The 17,105-nt window shown below is 44.8% G+C and overlaps 1 protein-coding gene across 2 annotated transcripts; it reads right to left on the bottom strand.

Annotated features, from left to right (window-relative positions):
- Nucleotides 1-6,131: 6,131 nt before the first annotated feature.
- On the bottom strand, nt 6,132-15,762 carry LOC129835577 (polyadenylate-binding protein-interacting protein 2B-like). Of its 2 annotated transcripts, none has more exons than XM_055901279.1 (4): nt 15,531-15,762; nt 11,496-11,668; nt 9,835-10,011; nt 6,132-9,659 (listed from the first exon to the last, which is right to left on the bottom strand). In XM_055901279.1, the coding sequence occupies exons 2-4, from the start codon at nt 11,655-11,657 to the stop codon at nt 9,603-9,605; spliced, it is 396 nt and encodes a 131-aa protein (XP_055757254.1). In that variant the 5' UTR covers nt 11,658-11,668; nt 15,531-15,762; the 3' UTR covers nt 6,132-9,602. The 2 variants fall into 2 exon arrangements, with proteins under 2 accessions (XP_055757254.1, XP_055757253.1); XM_055901278.1 differs by lacking the exon at nt 15,531-15,762 and adding an exon at nt 14,982-15,130.
- Between the last annotated feature and the right edge of the window lie 1,343 nt (nt 15,763-17,105).

Raw genomic sequence — 17,105 nt, 5'->3', positions numbered from 1 at the left:
GTCCACCTTACACTTGACCCATGTATGTGTGTTTTGACTATGTTTTAAACAAGAAACATTTCACTAGTCCCCACAAGGAAAAAGGCTATTTTAAAAAAGGCTATATTGTTGTTCTGGCTCGGACGAGGCTTACTTACTCACCTTTTGCCTAACACTCTCACTGCTGCTCTATAATTCCTGCAAAGAGGCCATCTATAGTCAGGCATAGATTTAAGGGAAGAGGGAAAGGATATGCTTTCAACCGAAATGTGTCTAACGCATTTAACCAAAACTCTGAATCAGAGTGGTACGGGTGGCTGCCATTGTTGTTGGGGTTTAACTGCCTTGCTCAAGGGAAGAACGTCAGATTTTTCCACCTTGCCAGCTCGGGGATTCAAACCAGCGTCCTTTCGGCGGTTACCTGCTAGGCTACCTGCTGCCCTTAATCTGCGCAATAGTACGATTGAACTTTAAAGGAAATGTTTCCACGTTCACAGAGATTGCATACACAGTAAATGCTGCGTATGTCGGCTCAATTGGAGAATACCTTTAAATTTAACTCGCGCTATAAAGTGGATCTTCAGCGCTGGGGATTCATTCTAGCCACTAGAACTTGTCTTCACATCTTTTTTACATTTCAGATTTGTGTAAGTATTCAGATTTGTGCTTTAAGATAGACAACACATCCTCAAGACAAAATATTTGACCTATATATCCTTTTGCCCCATCTTTCTTCCCCTCCATCACTCTCTCCCATCATCTTTCTTCCCCTCCATCACTCTCTCCCATCATCTTTCTTCCCCTCCATCACTCTCTCCCATCATCTTTCTTCCCCTCCATCACTCTCTCCCATCATCTTTCTTCCCCTCCATCACTCTCTCCCATCAGCTTTCTTCCTCTCCATCACCCTCTCCCATCATCTTTCTTCCCCTCCATCACTCTCTCCCATCATCTTTCTTCCCCTCCATCACTCTCTCCCATCATCTTTCTTCCCCTCCATCACTCTCTCCCATCAGCTTTCTCCCCTCCATCACTCTCTCCCATCTTTCTTCCCCTCCCATCATTTTTCTTCCCCTCCATCACTCTCCCATCATCTTTCTTCCCCTCCATCACTCTCTCCCATCACCTTTCTTCCCCTCCATCACTCTCTCCCATCACCTTTCTTCCCCTCCATCACTCTCTCCCATCTTTATTCCCCTCCATCACTCTCTCCCGTCATCTTTCTTCCCCTCCATCACTCTCTCCCGTCATCTTTCTTCCCCTCCATCACTCTCTCCCGTCATCCTTCTTCCCCTCCATCACTCTCTCCCGTCATCCTTCTTCCCCTCCATCACTCTCTCCCATCATCCTTCTTCCCCTACATCACTCTCTCCCATCATCCTTCTTCCCCTACATCACTCTCTCCCATCATCCTTCTTCCCCTACATCACTCTCTCCCATCATCCTTCTTCCCCTCCATCACTCTCTCCCATCATCCTTCTTCCCCTCCATCACTCTCTCCCATCATATTTATTCCCCTGTCCCAGGGTGACAGATTATGCTGATAAGTTTGCTTTTCTGACCCGGGCCTTCAGAGGAACCCAGCCCTCCATATACTACATGGTTCCTAGTGTGAAAACACAGGGTGTGAGTGAGACATATGGTCCCTAGTTAAAGTCATTTAGTTCAGTTACCATCGCCCCGTAGGACTCACTTCTCTCATCATGAAGTGCTTTCAGAGGCTAGTTAAGGACCCTATCATCTTACCTGAGACCCTAAACCCACTGCATTTCACATACCCGCCACACAGGCAACGCCATCGCACTACACAATGCCTTATCCCATCTGGACAAGAGGAAAACCTATGTAAGAATGCTGTTTGTGAAAAATGTGAAAGCATCCTTAGTCAATGTTACTATCCGGCTGCCACCCGGTACCTTCGAGACTGCTGCCCTATGTACATAGTCAATGAACACTGGTCACTTTAATAGTGTTTACATACTGTTTTGCCCACTTCATATGTATATACTGTATTCTAGTCATGGCTCATTCTACATAAGGGAAGATAGACTAGTGGTTAGAGAGTTGGGCCAGTAACCGAAAGGTTGCTGGGATCGAATCCCTGAGCGGAAAAGGTAAGAATCTGTCGTTCTGCTCCTGAACAAGGCAGTTAACCCGCTGTTCCTAGACCCAACATTGTAAAAAAGAATATGTTCTTAACTGACTTGCCATATAAAAACTACTGCTGTACACACCTGTTTTATTCATATACTGTTTATAATAAACTTTGAGAGAGTGAGAGACTTGCATGGAGTACTGTAGCCCTTGACCATGACTCAGTACCATGTCATTTCCAAGAGTCATTGGAAGGTGTCTTCTGTATGGGAGGGAGTGGAGTTTAGTTAAGAGCCCCGACGCTCGGTCTGAACATTAACACTCATCTCTTGCTGTACGGTTTTTGAACGCATAAGGACTTTATCTTTCATATCGAGAAATAATTGTCAAAAAAAACAAAATGTTAAATTGATAGACACATTTTATAGGGTTAGAGTTCCCACAAGGCCATAACTCCATGTCACAGCGCGTGTTTACAGAAGACCGGCTGATGACTGGACTACCTGGGATAATTAGCACTCTGCATCTCCCAAAAACCGGTGTGTAAAACGGAAGATGGACGCCACAAACGTGTTGCAATTGAAAAAGACTGGTCGGCTGCAACTGTGTCGAGGCAGTGTGATTCCTGTTTCCAGAACCGTACCGTAATGGAGAATCAATTCATGTTGAGATGGAGTATTTTGGCTTAATTTACAATTGAGCCATTTAAGTAGCAGGTGCAGACATTTTTTTTCTCTTTCCCACAACCTTAGCATTGCAAGTGCTAACTGAGCCACACGGCTTCCAGAGCCAATTCACCTTTAAACAGAACATGGAGTAACGGTGGGCTCCTTTCAGTCCATTATTTTGCTAGGACTACCAGTCACAGAAATAAGATACTATAGGGAGTGTGTAGGACCTGGATACTGTCTACGAGGCTAACTATTGTGTGTGTGTGTGTGTAGGACCTGGATACTGTCTACGAGGCTTACTATTGTGTGTGTGTGTGTGTGTGTGTGTAGGACCTGGATACTTTGTACGAGGCTAACTATTGTGTGTGTGTGTGTGTGTGTGTGTGTAGGACCTGGATACTGTGTACGAGGCTAACTATTGTGTGTGTGTAGGACCTGGATACTTTGTACGAGGCTAACTATTGTGTGTGTGTGTGTAGAACCTGGATACTGTGTACGAGGCTAACTATTGTGTGTGTGTGGGACCTGGATACTGTGTACGAGGCTAACTATTGTGTGTGTGTGTAGGACCCTGATACTGTGTACGAGGCTAACTATTGTGTGTGTGTAGGACCCTGATACTGTGTATGAGGCTAACTATTGTGTGTGTGTGTAGGACCCTGATACTGTGTATGAGGCTAACTATTGTGTGTGTGTGTAGGACCTGGATACTGTGTACGAGGCTAACTATTGTGTGTGTGTAGGACCTGGATACTGTCTACGAGGCTAACTATTGTGTGTGTGTGTGTGTGTGTGTAGGACCTGGATACTGTCTACGAGGCTAACTATTGTGTGTGTGTGTGTAGGACCTGGATACTGTCTACGAGGCTAACTATTGTGTGTGTGTGTGTAGGACCTGGATACTGTCTACGAGGCTAACTATTGTGTGTGTGTAGGACCTGGATACTGTGTACTAGGCTAACTATTGTGTGTGTGTGTGTAGGACCTGGATACTGTGTACGAGGCTAACTATTGTGTGTGTGTGGGACCTGGATACTGTGTACGAGGCTAACTATTGTGTGTGTGTGTGGGACCTGGATACTGTGTACGAGGCTAACTATTGTGTGTGTGTGTGGGACCTGGATACTGTGTACGAGGCTAACTATTGTGTGTGTGTGTAGGACCTGGATACTGTGTACGAGGCTAACTATGGTATGAGTGTGTGTGTGTACGACCCTGATCTCTGAGGGGTCTTTGGGCTGGTTTGCTAACTACCTCTCTCAAAGAGTGCAATGTGTAAAGTCAGAAAATCTGCTGTCTCAGCCACTGCCTCTCGGCAAGGGAGTACCCCAAGTCTCGATCCTAGGCCCCACGTTCTTCTCAATTTACATCAACAACATAGTGTCAGGCAGTAGGAAGCTCTCTCATCCATTTATATGCAGATGATACAGTCTGATACTCAGCTGGCCCCTCCCTGGATTTTGTGTTAAATGCTCTACAACAAAGCTTTCTTAGTGTCCAACAAGCTTTCTCTACCCTTAACCTTGTTCTGAACACCTCCAAAACAAAGGTCATGTGGTTTGGTAAGAAGAATGCTCTTCTCCCCAAAGGTGTGATTACTACCTCTGAGGGTTTAGAGCGTGAGGTAGTCACCTCATACAAGTACTTGGGAGTATGGCTAGATGGTGCACTGTCCTCTCAGCACATATCAAAGCTGCAGGCTAAAGTTATTTTTAGACTTGGTTTCCTCTATCGTAATCGCTCCTTTTTCACCCCAGCTGCCAAACTAACCTTGATCGTCCTACCCATGCTAGATTACGGAGACATCATTTCTAGATCGGCAGGTAAGGGTGCTCTCGAGCGGCTAGATGTTCTTTACCATTCGGCCATTAGATTTGCCACCAATGCTACTTATATGACATCACTCTATACTCCTCTGTAAACTGGTCATCTCTGTATACCCATCACAAGACCCACTGGTTAATGCTTATTTATAAAACCCTCTTGGGGGGGGCACCTATCTGAGATATCAACTGCAGCCCTCATCCTCCACATACAACACCCGGTCTACCAGTCACATTCTGTTAAAGATCCCAAAGCAAACATCCCTGGGTCACTCTTTTTAGTTCGCTGCAGCTAGTGACTGGAACGAGCTGCAACAAACACTCAAACTGGACAGTTTTATCAATCTCTTTATTCAAAGACTCAGTCATGGACACTCTTACTGACAGTTGTGGCTGCTTTGTGTGATGTGTTGTCTCAACCTTTTTGCCATTTGTGCTGTTGTCTGTGTCCAATAATGTTGCTACCATGCTGTGTTGTCATGTGTTGCTGCCTTGCTATATTGTCTTAGGTCTCTCTTTATGCAGTGTTGTCTCTCTTGTTGTGCATTGTCCTATATTTATTTTGTATTTTTAATCCCAGGCCCCCGTCCCGGTAGGAGACCTTTTGGTAGGCCGTCATTGTAAATAAGAATTTGTTCTTAACTTGCCTAGTTAAATAAAAAAGAAAGATGTGTACGAGGCTAACTATGGTACGAGTGTGTGTGATATTTAAGCCAACAAAAGGTCACATGCTGTACTGCAAGTCATTATGCTGAACACTGAAGTAGCAACATCATTATACTATTCCCATTAACACACCATGATTGGGTCCCAAATGGTACCTATTCCCTACATAGTGAACTACTACTTTGGACCAGTAGTGCCCGATGTAGTGAATAAGGTGCCATTTTCAGATGCAACACATCAGTTTCATCCTCCTCACCAGACTCCCATGTTCCACCTCAGGACCTGTCCAGAATACCAGCCACTGACCACCAGACTCCCATGTCCCTCAGGACCACCAGACTCCCATGTCCCTCCTCAGGACCTGTCCAGAATACTAGCCACTGACCACCAGACTCCCATGTCCCTCCTCAGGACCTGTCCAGAATACCAGCCACTGACCATCAGACTTCATCCTCCTCACCTTCATATAGTTAATTTGATGTAGGAAACAAACCTAACTATATAAACAGTCAGGAAAAACATCTCTTTGTCTGTTTGAAATTCCGTTACTTTCCAGAAGTTACACATGCAATACAAAAGAACCATGGCTGTTCCTCAACACATTTCTCCTTACACCTTTGGAATAGCACCTAAACCCATCGCCGTTGTCTTTGAGCAGGTTATGGAGGGAAGGTAGAGCCATGTACTTAGCGGTGGTGTAGAGCAGAGCAGAAAAGTCTTCCCTCAGGGCAGAGCAGCATGCAGTGCCTCGGTTATAAACCAATCTCCCTGGAAGACTTCCAAGAGAAACTTTCCCTTTCTGTTTGTGCTCATCAACTTTAACATGACAATCTTTCCTTCCTCCTAAAGTTGAGAAATAACTCCTAAACAAGTGGAAAAAGACAACCAGACGTTTACCTGCAGTTTTTCATCTTTATTAATCTTTTTTTTTTTTATTGAAATTCATACTTTGTGTTGTCAGGACTTTCCAACTCAAATCACAACAAAAAAAATGATTTATGTAAATCCACTCGGCGGACAATTCTTATTGGTTGACCCAGCGTGCACTTGGCCTGTGATTAGTCAACCTGACCTCAAGTCCCGCCCATTCATTAGAACCTCCCCTAGACACTGAGCTAGACAAACTAGTATGAACCCCAAAACGGCACCCTATTGCCCATGTAGTGCACTACCACTGGGAGCCCCATGGGCCCTGATCAAAAGTAGGGCACTATGAGGGAATATGGGTGCCATTTGGAATTCATTTCCAATTCCCGTTTTGACCACAGGCTACGGCAACCCAAGAGAGACAAAACAACTTTGCTCCTCGAAAGACAAAATGAGATTTAAATTTTAAAACAGAGCCTGATCAGGTGTTTATATAAACACGATTGAACCAACAGAGTTATACATGATGCTTCCATTCTTTCAGTACTGAGAGGTCGCATCCCAAACTGAACCCTATTCCTTATTTAGTGCACTACTTTTGACCTGAGCCCGTAGGGTTCTGGGTAAAAGTAGAACACTGTACGGGGAACAGGGTGCCATTTGAGATGCAAGCCAGAGAGAACAGCCTTGTTCCAAACACTAAATACCCTAACCCCTACACCCTTGTTCACTTAGAACCATCAAAAGGGTGACAACTCAAATGCTCCCCATACAGCCCTACCTTTCTGATATGGGGGATAGAACCTCAATCTTTTCACCCACAAGGGGTTAGGGGAGAGGAGTAACTGGTTTGGAACCAGGCCCATGAGAAACACAGAGAGTGTTTATGATGTAATAAGAGGACATTTAGGCAGGTCTGTAGGTGGGTATCAATAAAAACGTCACAATACAGTGCAGTGTTCGAGTCGGCTGCTAGGGGGGGGCAAGGAGACCCCGAGCTCCGCCAAAACCATGTGCCAATTTAGGGATTGTTTATCAACTCTTGAAGAGCACAGTCAAGAGTTATACAGCAAGTAACTGCATCCTTTCATGATCAATAAACATCAATTGATCATGTATTTTTAGATACGTAAGAGTAGCCTATTAATTTGGCATGTAGCAAAATAGACTTCCAGACAACATAATTTAGCTTGCTTCATCAGAGATTAGGCTTGTGGAAAGAGCTTGACATAAACAAGTCCTCATCTTGGTAAATTGAACTACGGTCACCACCACTAGAGGACAAGCAAATCAAACAATATCTGGATATAGCCATCTAGTTTAGTTTATCCCCTGAAAGTTAGCTAGCCGCACCGACGCAATCTGCCGTTAGCTAGCCGCACCGACGCAATCTGCCGTTAGCTAGCCGCACCGACGCAATCTGCCGTTAGCTAGCCGCACCGACGCAATCTGCCGTTAGCTAGCCGCACCGACGCAATCTGCCGTTAGCTAGCCGCACCGACGCAATCTGCCGTTAGCTAGCCGCACCGACGCAATCTGCCGTTAGCTAGCCGCACCGACGCAATCTGCCGTTAGCTAGCCGCACCGACGAAATCTGCCGTTAGCTAGCCGCATCGACGCAATCTGCCGTTAGCTAGCCGCATCGACGCAATCTGCCGTTAGCTAGCCGCACCGACGCAATCTGCCGTTAGCTAGCCGCACCGACGCAATCTGCCGTTAGCTAGCCGCACCGACGCAATCTGCCGTTAGCTAGCCGCACCGACGCAATCTGCCGTTAGCTAGCCGCACCGACGCAATCTGCCGTTAGCTAGCCGCACCGACGCAATCTGCCGTTAGCTAGCCGCACCGACGCAATCTGCCGTTAGCAAGCCGCACCGACGCAATCTGCCGTTAGCTAGCCGCACCGACGCAATCTGCCGTTAGCTAGCCGCACCGACGCAATCTGCCGTTAGCTAGCCGCATCGACGCAATCTGCCGTTAGCTAGCCGCACCGACGCAATCTGCCGTTAGCTAGCCGCACCGACGAAATCTGCCGTTAGCCGCACCGACGCAATCTGCCGTTAGCTAGCCACTGACGCGATACATCAATCAATGTATTCTCTATCACGTCTGTCAGCAGCAATAGGGATCAAAACATTCTTAGAAACAATGTTGTAAAGGGGATAATGTTAGCTAACGTTGCTAGCTATGCCTACGTTGGTTGGAGAGAAAAAAGTACGTTAGGTCTACTTACCACTATATGTTTAGCCAAATGTACAACGTTTCTACCAGTAGCTAGCGAAGTAAACATTATCAGCTAACAGTACAACTGCAAATGCGCCCTTCTGCTGCTTGACAGGCAGAGACCACAACTGATGCGAAATTAACCTAAACCACTCATACTTGTCAGGTATAGCTCTCCTTTCTACCACTCAAATATCCAATCAAATGGTGGTCAATATTGAGATTTATCATGAGGCTACCCTCGTATCTGAAATCCCATGAGCAATTGATGTTTACTGATCATGGAAAGCATGCAGTTACTTTATAACTGATGATAGAGACAAATGTGGAATAATCTGACGTTTGTATTTTTGACTCTGGGCTTCGAGAGGAGATGATATTACAACCAAATAGTTAACATTTATTTAACAATCCCTTGAAAAACGGCACGCAGTTGTCAACGGTTTTAGTGGATCTAGGAGTCTCCTTGCCCCCTCAGCAGAAAATTCAAAACCTCTGCACCGTATTGTGACGTTTTATAGATAACGACCTATTGAACAGAGTCATTATGATGTCATGTTGTAACCAGAGGTACGTAGATGTACAGAGTTCTAGAACGGACAACTGTCTGTCATCCATGTTGGCACAGGGTCATTCTATAGCAACAAGAACATTCTTAGTTGGATTCCAATTAGAATGGTAATGTTGTGGAACATTCCGGCACAAACATGGCAGCCATGAAAAGTATAAATGCAAATCTCAAAATGGCACCCTATTCCCTATGTAGTGCACAATGAAGGTGGAACGGGGTGTCATTTGCGATTTGCCTGTTGCAATATCATGGAGCTTTTAGGTGCCAACATGGCAACCATGAAAAAGGTCGGAAAATCTCAGAGTTTCTCTGTATATGTACGTCTCGATGTGCGTCCGAAAAGGTACCCTGTTCCCTATGGACTCAAGCACATGGGCCCTGGTCAAAAGTAGTGCACTACATAGGGAATAGCGTGCAATTTGAGACACTACCTTTACAGTGTACATGGAGCAGCAGCTTCCTCTATAGGGACTTATTCATACTGACACCCCCCACCCTGTCCCTTAGTTAACCATCAAACAAACAGAAAATCTAAATAAAAGTCCCCCCCACCCTCCTATGGGTTTCTATCTACACGCCCTGGACCTGTGTGTGTTGTTCTGTGTGTGTGTGTGTGTGTTCCGGTCGAGGCCGCCAGAGTCTCTGCGAGGGTGTGTGAGATCGTGCTTGTGTGTGCGCGTGGGCGCTCCCTGGGGGTGAGGGGGACTCCTAGTATTTCACTCCTGGAACGAACTCCTTCGCATCGGGGTTCAAGTTGCTCTTCCTCTGCAGGGAGAGATGGGGTGATGGCAGGAATAAAGGAAAAAAGAAAGTGAGAACCATTCAAATTGTACAAAACTCACTTTACACACACACACACATTACAAGATGGCGGCCTATTGTTGTATCTGGTGGATGTGTTCTCTGACGCGCGTGCGTGTGTTCCGCTGTGTCTCCTCACCGCCATCTCCTCTGCGTTTCCTCCGTCGCTGACTGACAGGCCGTTAAGCTGCTGCTGGATCTGACCCACCCCCGAGGGGAGGTCCCTGGCCGGGATGAACCAATCCTGGTCCTCCTCATCCAACATTTCCTGGAAACAACGCTCCAAGAACTCCTGCTCCAACAACTCCTCTTCAACCTGACAGAGAGAGAGAGACACGGCTATTTCAGCCACAACCGTTGCTGACAGGTGTATAAAAATTGAGCACACTACCATGCAATCTCCATACACACACCGGCAGTAGAATGGCCTTATTGAAGAGCTCAGTGACTTTCAACATGGCACCGTCATAGGATGCCACCTTTCCGACAAGTCAGTTGGTCAAATTTCTGCCCTGCTAGGTCAACTGTAAGTGCCGTTATTGTGAAGTGGAAACGTCTAGGAGCAACAACAGCTCAAGGCACAAAGTGGTAGGCCACACAAGCTCACAGAACGGGACCGCTGAGTGCTGAAGCACCGAAAAATCGTCTGTACTCGGTTGCAACATTCACTACTGAGTTCCAAACTGCCTCTGGAAGCAACGTCAGCACAAGAACTGTTCGTCAGGAGCGTCATGAAATGGTTTTCCATGGCCGAGCAGCCACACACAAGCCTAAGATCACCATGCACAATGCCAATCGTCGGCTGGAGTGGTGTAAAACACGCCTCCATTGGACTCTGGAGAGGTGGAAATGCGTTCTCTGGAGTGATGATCACACTTCACCATCTGGCAGTCCGGACAAACAAATCTGGGTTTGGCGGATGCCAGGAGAACGCTACCTGCCCCAATGCATAGTGCCAACTGTAAAGTTTGGTGGAGGAGGAATAATGGTCTGGGCCTGTTTTTCATGGTTAGGGCCCCTTAGTTCCAGTGAAGGGAAATCTTAACGCTACAATGACATTCTAGACAATTCTGTGCTTCCAACTTTGTGGCAACAGTTTGGGGAAGGCCCTTTCCTGTTTCAGCATGACAATGCCCCCGTGCACAAAGTGATGTCCATACAGAAATGGTTTTGTCGAGATCGGTGTGGAAGAACTTGACTGACCTGCAGAGCCCTGACCTCAACCCCATCGATCCTTTGGAGAAATTGGAACGCCGACTGCGAGCCAGCCCTAATTGCTCAACATCAGTGCCTGACCGCACTAATGCTCTTGTGGCTGAATGGAAGCAAGTCCCCACAGCAATGTGCCAACATCTAGTGGAAAACCTTCCCAGAAGAGTGGAGGTTGTTATAACAGCAAAGGGGGGGGGGGGGACCAACTCTATATTAATGCTCATGTTTTTGGAAAGAGATGTTCAACAAGCAAGTGTCCACATACTTTTGGTCATGTAGTGTACACGGAGGGAGAGGGATGGAGTGAGACAATGCTCCAGGAACTCCTCTTCAGACACTAGTAGTAGTTTATCAGTGAGCCAGGCTGAAATGAAATGTTCTCAGTGCCCAGTATAGAAAGGGAGGGAGAGAGCGGGATAGACGAAGGATGAAGGCTCATCTTACTGTAATGAGATCCTCATTACACAAAAAAAAAAACATTACACAACACACAGAGAGAGAATGGTGTGTGGTTGGATTCCACCTCTGAAGGGTTTCCTCTTGATAAAACAGACACATCTAGGACTGTCTGGGTGTGTGTACACCAACCTGTCTGTTGTAAACATCCTCATTCTCCATCCACATGTACTCAGCAAAGGGATCGTCTCCTCCCTGATCGCCCTCTCCTGGATGCCCATTTGCTACAGGCTCCTTGCCTTCCTTCCCCGGAGCCCCACCCCCCGGCGTCTTCACTACCTCGGGACCACTCATCTCCGACGGCTCTGATGGGACCGGAGAGATGAAGAAGCATGGTTACACACACACACACAACGCTTCTTGTTTGATTTCCTTGGTATTTCTGAGTAATACTGGCATTGTGACAACCCTACCAGTGTTTCCACTGCAGTCATTTAGCTGTGTCGCTGCGCACAGGGTGGGAAATTAACACCAGCTAAATGCTTGTAGATGTCATTGGCTGGTGGTCACAGAGCATTTGGAAGCAGTTTTTTTATGTTTGGCTATATGCATTGTCCAATCTGTTAAAACAATTTAAACAAATAATTGTACTAATATGTTATTGGGCAAATTTCCCCCCATTTCATTTGAGTACAACATCCTTTTAAAAAGTCCCCAGAACTAATCATTCTACTTTTTTTTAGTATATATATATATATATATATATATCAGGGTGAGGGGTAATCCCCCCCAAACCCCCTCACTAACACCCCCCCCCCCACAACTGCTTAACATTTTTCCTGGAGGAAACACTGAGCCCTACAGTCTACCTCCACTTTTAAAACCTAAAAATTGGCCAATTCATTAAACATCACATTGACAACCAGCCTGAGAAACACAGGGAGGGAGTTCTGCAGGAGTTTCCAAAAACAACATTGTAGACAAACAGCATCCATAAAAATAGTAGAATACTGCAACAAACACATACAATAGAGCACCATAACATAATTCACAGGCCTTCTGTTATCTCTAGAACGGTCCTAAATGACACCAGGACTGTACAAACTATAGATCATTGACTAACTAAAGCACATCAGACAAACTGTCTGGTAGATCGAGGAATGAAGTAGCCAGGCCAGGGATTGACACATAAAAAAAGGAATGGTGGCACTGATATATATATATATATATTCCACAAATATAACGTAGAAGGAATATAATCAATCTAAAAACACAAAAGCTTATCAATTTTTTTTCACTACTACACTTCTAATTATTGCAATTTGAAGTAGGTACTAAAGTGCCCACGTTTTATGGCTAGTAGATAATGAAGATCAAATCTAATTTTATTCGTCACATGCTTGGTAAACAAACAGGTGTAGACTAACAGTGAAATGCTTACAGGCCCCAAAATACAAAATGTAAAGTGATATGTCGTATTGGGACTTTTAGTTGGAAGGATGAAACCAATGATTATTTTTATTAAAGCAACCTAATTATACAATATTCCCTTTAAGGTCTGAAAAGGCACTCGCCCTCTGGGTAAATCAGGAGTATTGTTTTGGTTGCCTAATGATTACGATCCCTTACCCAAGTAACTATTTTCACCTGCACATCGGGGAAGAACCAGAAAGAACAGACTAGTTGAACTATTTGTATTTTGGTTGTCATCAGAAGAAAATCACCTGCCCAATGGGGCAACCACAGAGCAGGCTGATGATTGACTGCTCATGTCTGGCAATAGGGCTTAATATCAATCCCTTAGTCATGTCTAGAATGGTAGAACAGTGGTTCAAGCTCCATACTGATTTCAGTTATAGTTAAATAAGGCTGAATGTAACATTGAGATAAGCACTTATAATAAAGAAAGGAAAAAAAGCAAAGCGTCATTATACTTTGCATCCATTGATGGTAATAGGAATCGTATGAGGTATGATCGGATTGGGGATTGTAAATTGGCCATGTTCTGTTATAATCTCCACCCGGCACAGCCAGAAGAGGACTGGCCACCCCTCATAGCCTGGTTCCTCTCTAGGTTTCGGCCTTTCTAGGGAGTTTTTCCTAGCCACCGTGCTTCTACACCTGCACCCGGAAATTGGACCAACGCCTGGCCTGTGTAGTCCATTGGTTAGTGACTCGGACCTTTGACTTCTGACTACATGGCTACCTTTCCTTTCTCAATTAAATACAACGGATATATATTTTAAAGAATTTGGACCAGTGTCGTCAGAATACAGTTCTGGTGGCTGATGGAGCTTCTACTAGACTTTCCATCAGCCACCACCACAAAGTCCACGCTGAGAAGCAATTTATCGAACCGTTTCCTGTATTATATATACACACACTTCTACTACGTTACACTCATTCCCTGTCATTCAGAGGGAGGAGACCAAAATAAAACACTGTGAATGAGGCAGCGACGCCTCTACTTGAGGGGAAAACACCACATTTGATGTCAACAAAACGTGTACGGCCATGGACCGGTGCTTATGTAATACAGCTAGTCAGAGACCTGCGTGACATTGCAGAGGATTGCACTGCCTGTGTGAATGTTATAGCTAGCTATATCTGAACGTTACGCAGTAAGCTACAATAGCTAGCTGCTCTTCGACACAGCAACCCTAACGTGGACTGCTAGCTACATTGCCAGTCCTTGCTACTGCAGTGTAGGACAATTTGCTAACTTCACATGAAGCCACGTGTTTTCTTTAGCGATCAACAATGCCAAGCAGCACACCTGTGTATGGAATAGCTACTGTGTATTTCTAGCTGGTTAGCCATCACTGGTAAATATAGCTAGTCTGATGCTATTTGTATTGGGTCAACGTGTTGTTGTGTAACTTATTAACCACGCTGCATGCAGGGAGGGGCTTGCTCGTGTATGTATACTCTGAGAAATGTAAACAAGTTATTAACCATTGGTTATTTTCGGCCTCGTTAAAAGCTTAACTTAATTCTGCTAAGACACGTCTTATGGGGGGCGATAGGTATCGTTAAATCCATCACCACAAACCTAACGATGCTACATCAACCTGCCTTCCATTGCTATCTGGCTAATAAACCAGTCTCACACCTTAGCAAAACACCTTCCTAGCTAAGAATCGAAAACAAATGGTGGCTAACATCATCAAGGTTGGTTGTAACAGGCCGCACATGAAGTGATGACCAAAAACGACAAATATACATGAAATTAGCGCGCTAGCTGTTAAAATAATTGTGAGGTCTTAACTAGGCAATGCTAGGTACAACATGCTACCACCATCATGGGATGGGCCTACATGGAAAACAATAACGAAACACTTAGCTAAAGGAGTTAGCTAGCTAACGGTCACAAAAACAAAGTTTAACGGTGAACATATTTTGAAACAGCTGGTAGTAGAACGTATTCCCCACAAACACACGTAACAATCGCAATGTCAGATCTTAGAATGGCAGAACGCAAGGCTAACAATAGGTTTGAGTTCCATTCCCATCTGGATTGATGCGTCAGAGACGCAATTAGCTAGCTAGGCTAGCATTTGTTAGCTAGGTCAGTGCATGGCATTTCGCACGGAATCGGGCCAAGACGCAATATTCAGTTTTCAAATATTTGGCTGTGAAATCCACGTAAAAAAAATGACGGGTGTTCTAAAGTCATACCTGGCATCCCCTGCTTTAGTGTTTCCTCTTTTAAAAAAAGACAAAATAAAAAAACGTATTTCCAACACACTCGTAGGCTAGCTAACGTTAGTTAGCTAAATACATTAGGAACACGGTGGTCATGTGGTCTAGGCTTGAACAAACAGCCAACAAGCGCCCTCCCCTGCCTCTCACCAAAACACACACTTGCGTGGCTAACATTAAAACTAGTGGAGTGGTATGGGAGACAAAGTCAGCGGGAGGTATATGTTGAACATTAAATATAAATATTACGGTATAGCGGACACTATTAAACGTTTAATGGTGATAAACAGTTTATAGCTAGCTAGTAGCAGAGTAAATAATGCTTAACAGACAAGTGCGAGTGTTTTGAGATACTCGCCAACTACCTACATCCTTTATCGTTAGCTAACTAGTTAGCTTTGTTTAGATATTCAACAGTCAAGTAAAGCGAACGATATGGGCTTGCCAAGTTAAGATTGATAACACAGCCACAGCTGTTAGCAACCTACGATAGCCGCTAGCCTATAAATAGGTAACGTTACTCACCAACCAAGTTGAAATGTGGTAAACAAACCCCGTAGTAAAAACTAAACGGCAGCTCATATGAAAGCGGCTCCTCAATTGCCGAAAGAACACCCAGAACAAAACAATTTAACACATCCAATTTTTAAGATTCGTAAATATGCGTCTTTGTCCGTTTTTCCCCGTTATAATCCATAGAGAAAGAGCCTCGAAAATCACGATTTGTGCCACAACCGCGAGCCAGGAAAATGGTCACGTGGTACCGATTGTCCAACTGTACACACCGACTATTGGTGGGAACGGAAATCAGTCAACTCCTTTTACTGACATCACTGGTATCGAGTAAAACAAGAAACAGCCCCCTTTTCATTCACAGACGGAGTAAAAAACACAAAGTGCAATCTAGTAAAGTAGGGCATATATACAGTCATTGGACAGGCTACACATTATTTCTTCCTTTCCCTAATAGTATTCCTGGTGCCTTTATAATATGTGTCAAGTTAATTATTTCATGGTCCTGGTCTAAACTGTGACGAATACCATATCAACAAGTACGGTCATTACTAATCCTTTCAGATGTGATTGTCCAAGAGAGGAGAGGAAAAAAGTCAATTCAAGACTATTGAGATTCTGCTAATGGCAATGGTTGAAATGCATTATCTTTAACAGTCAGCAGAGGGCGCCACAAATAGATATTTTGAGAGCATGGGAGGTGTTTGTGAGAGAGATAACACTTTATGGAACACAAAGCCTTCACTATCTCATCCTGGAATATCCAAGGCTTTGGGGTCCTCTGCCTTTGGCCTAAAAGAGCAGGGAACCCAGACTTCACCAAAGAAATCAGAAATACAGACATTGTCATCCTACAAGAAACATGGGGACCCACTGGTTGCCCTCTAGGTTACAGAGAGCTGGTAATCCCATCCACCAAACTACCAGGTGTGAAACAGGGAAGGGACTCAGGGGGTATACTAATTTGGTATAGAGCAGACCTAACCCACTCTATTAAATTAATCAATACAGGAAAAATTTACATTTGGTTAGAAATTCAAAAGGAAATTACCACAAAAGAGAAAAATGTCCTCCTGTGTGCTACCTATATCCCCCCCACTAGAATCCCCATACTTTAATAAAGACAGCTTCTCCATACTGGAGGGGGAAATCGATCATTTCCAGGCCCAGGGACATGTACTAGTCTGTGGCAACCTAAATGCCACAACTGGACAAGAACCTGACACACTCAGCACACAGGGGGACAAACACCTACCTGAAGGTGACAGCATTCCCTCCCAAATATGCCCCCCTAGACACAACTATGACAAAACAACCAACAAAATGTGTCACAACTCCTGCAGCTCTGTAACACACTGGGTCTATACATAGTCAATGGTAAGCTTTGAGTGGACTCCTATGGTAGGTACACCTATAGCTCATCTCTTGGCAGTAGTACTGTAGATTACTTTATCACTGACCTCAATCCAGAGTCTCTCAGAGTCAGCCCACTGACACCCCGATCAGATCACAGCAAAATCACAGTCTACCTGAACAGAGCCGTACTCAATCATGAGGCATCACAGCAAAATAAACTGAATAATATTA

This window comes from Salvelinus fontinalis, chromosome 36, assembly GCF_029448725.1.
Source record: "Salvelinus fontinalis isolate EN_2023a chromosome 36, ASM2944872v1, whole genome shotgun sequence".
In the NCBI taxonomy this organism is placed as follows: domain Eukaryota; kingdom Metazoa; phylum Chordata; class Actinopteri; order Salmoniformes; family Salmonidae; genus Salvelinus; species Salvelinus fontinalis.
This window is presented reverse-complemented; position numbering and strand designations above follow the sequence as displayed.

Coding starts and splice junctions, on each gene's coding strand:
- LOC129835577 (XM_055901278.1), bottom strand. Junction 10,012..11,495: donor AGGATGTTTACAACAGACAG/GTTGGTGTACAC, acceptor TCTCTCTGTCAG/GTTGAAGAGGAGTTGTTGGA. Junction 9,660..9,834: donor GAAACGCAGAGGAGATGGCG/GTGAGGAGACAC, acceptor CTCTCCCTGCAG/AGGAAGAGCAACTTGAACCC.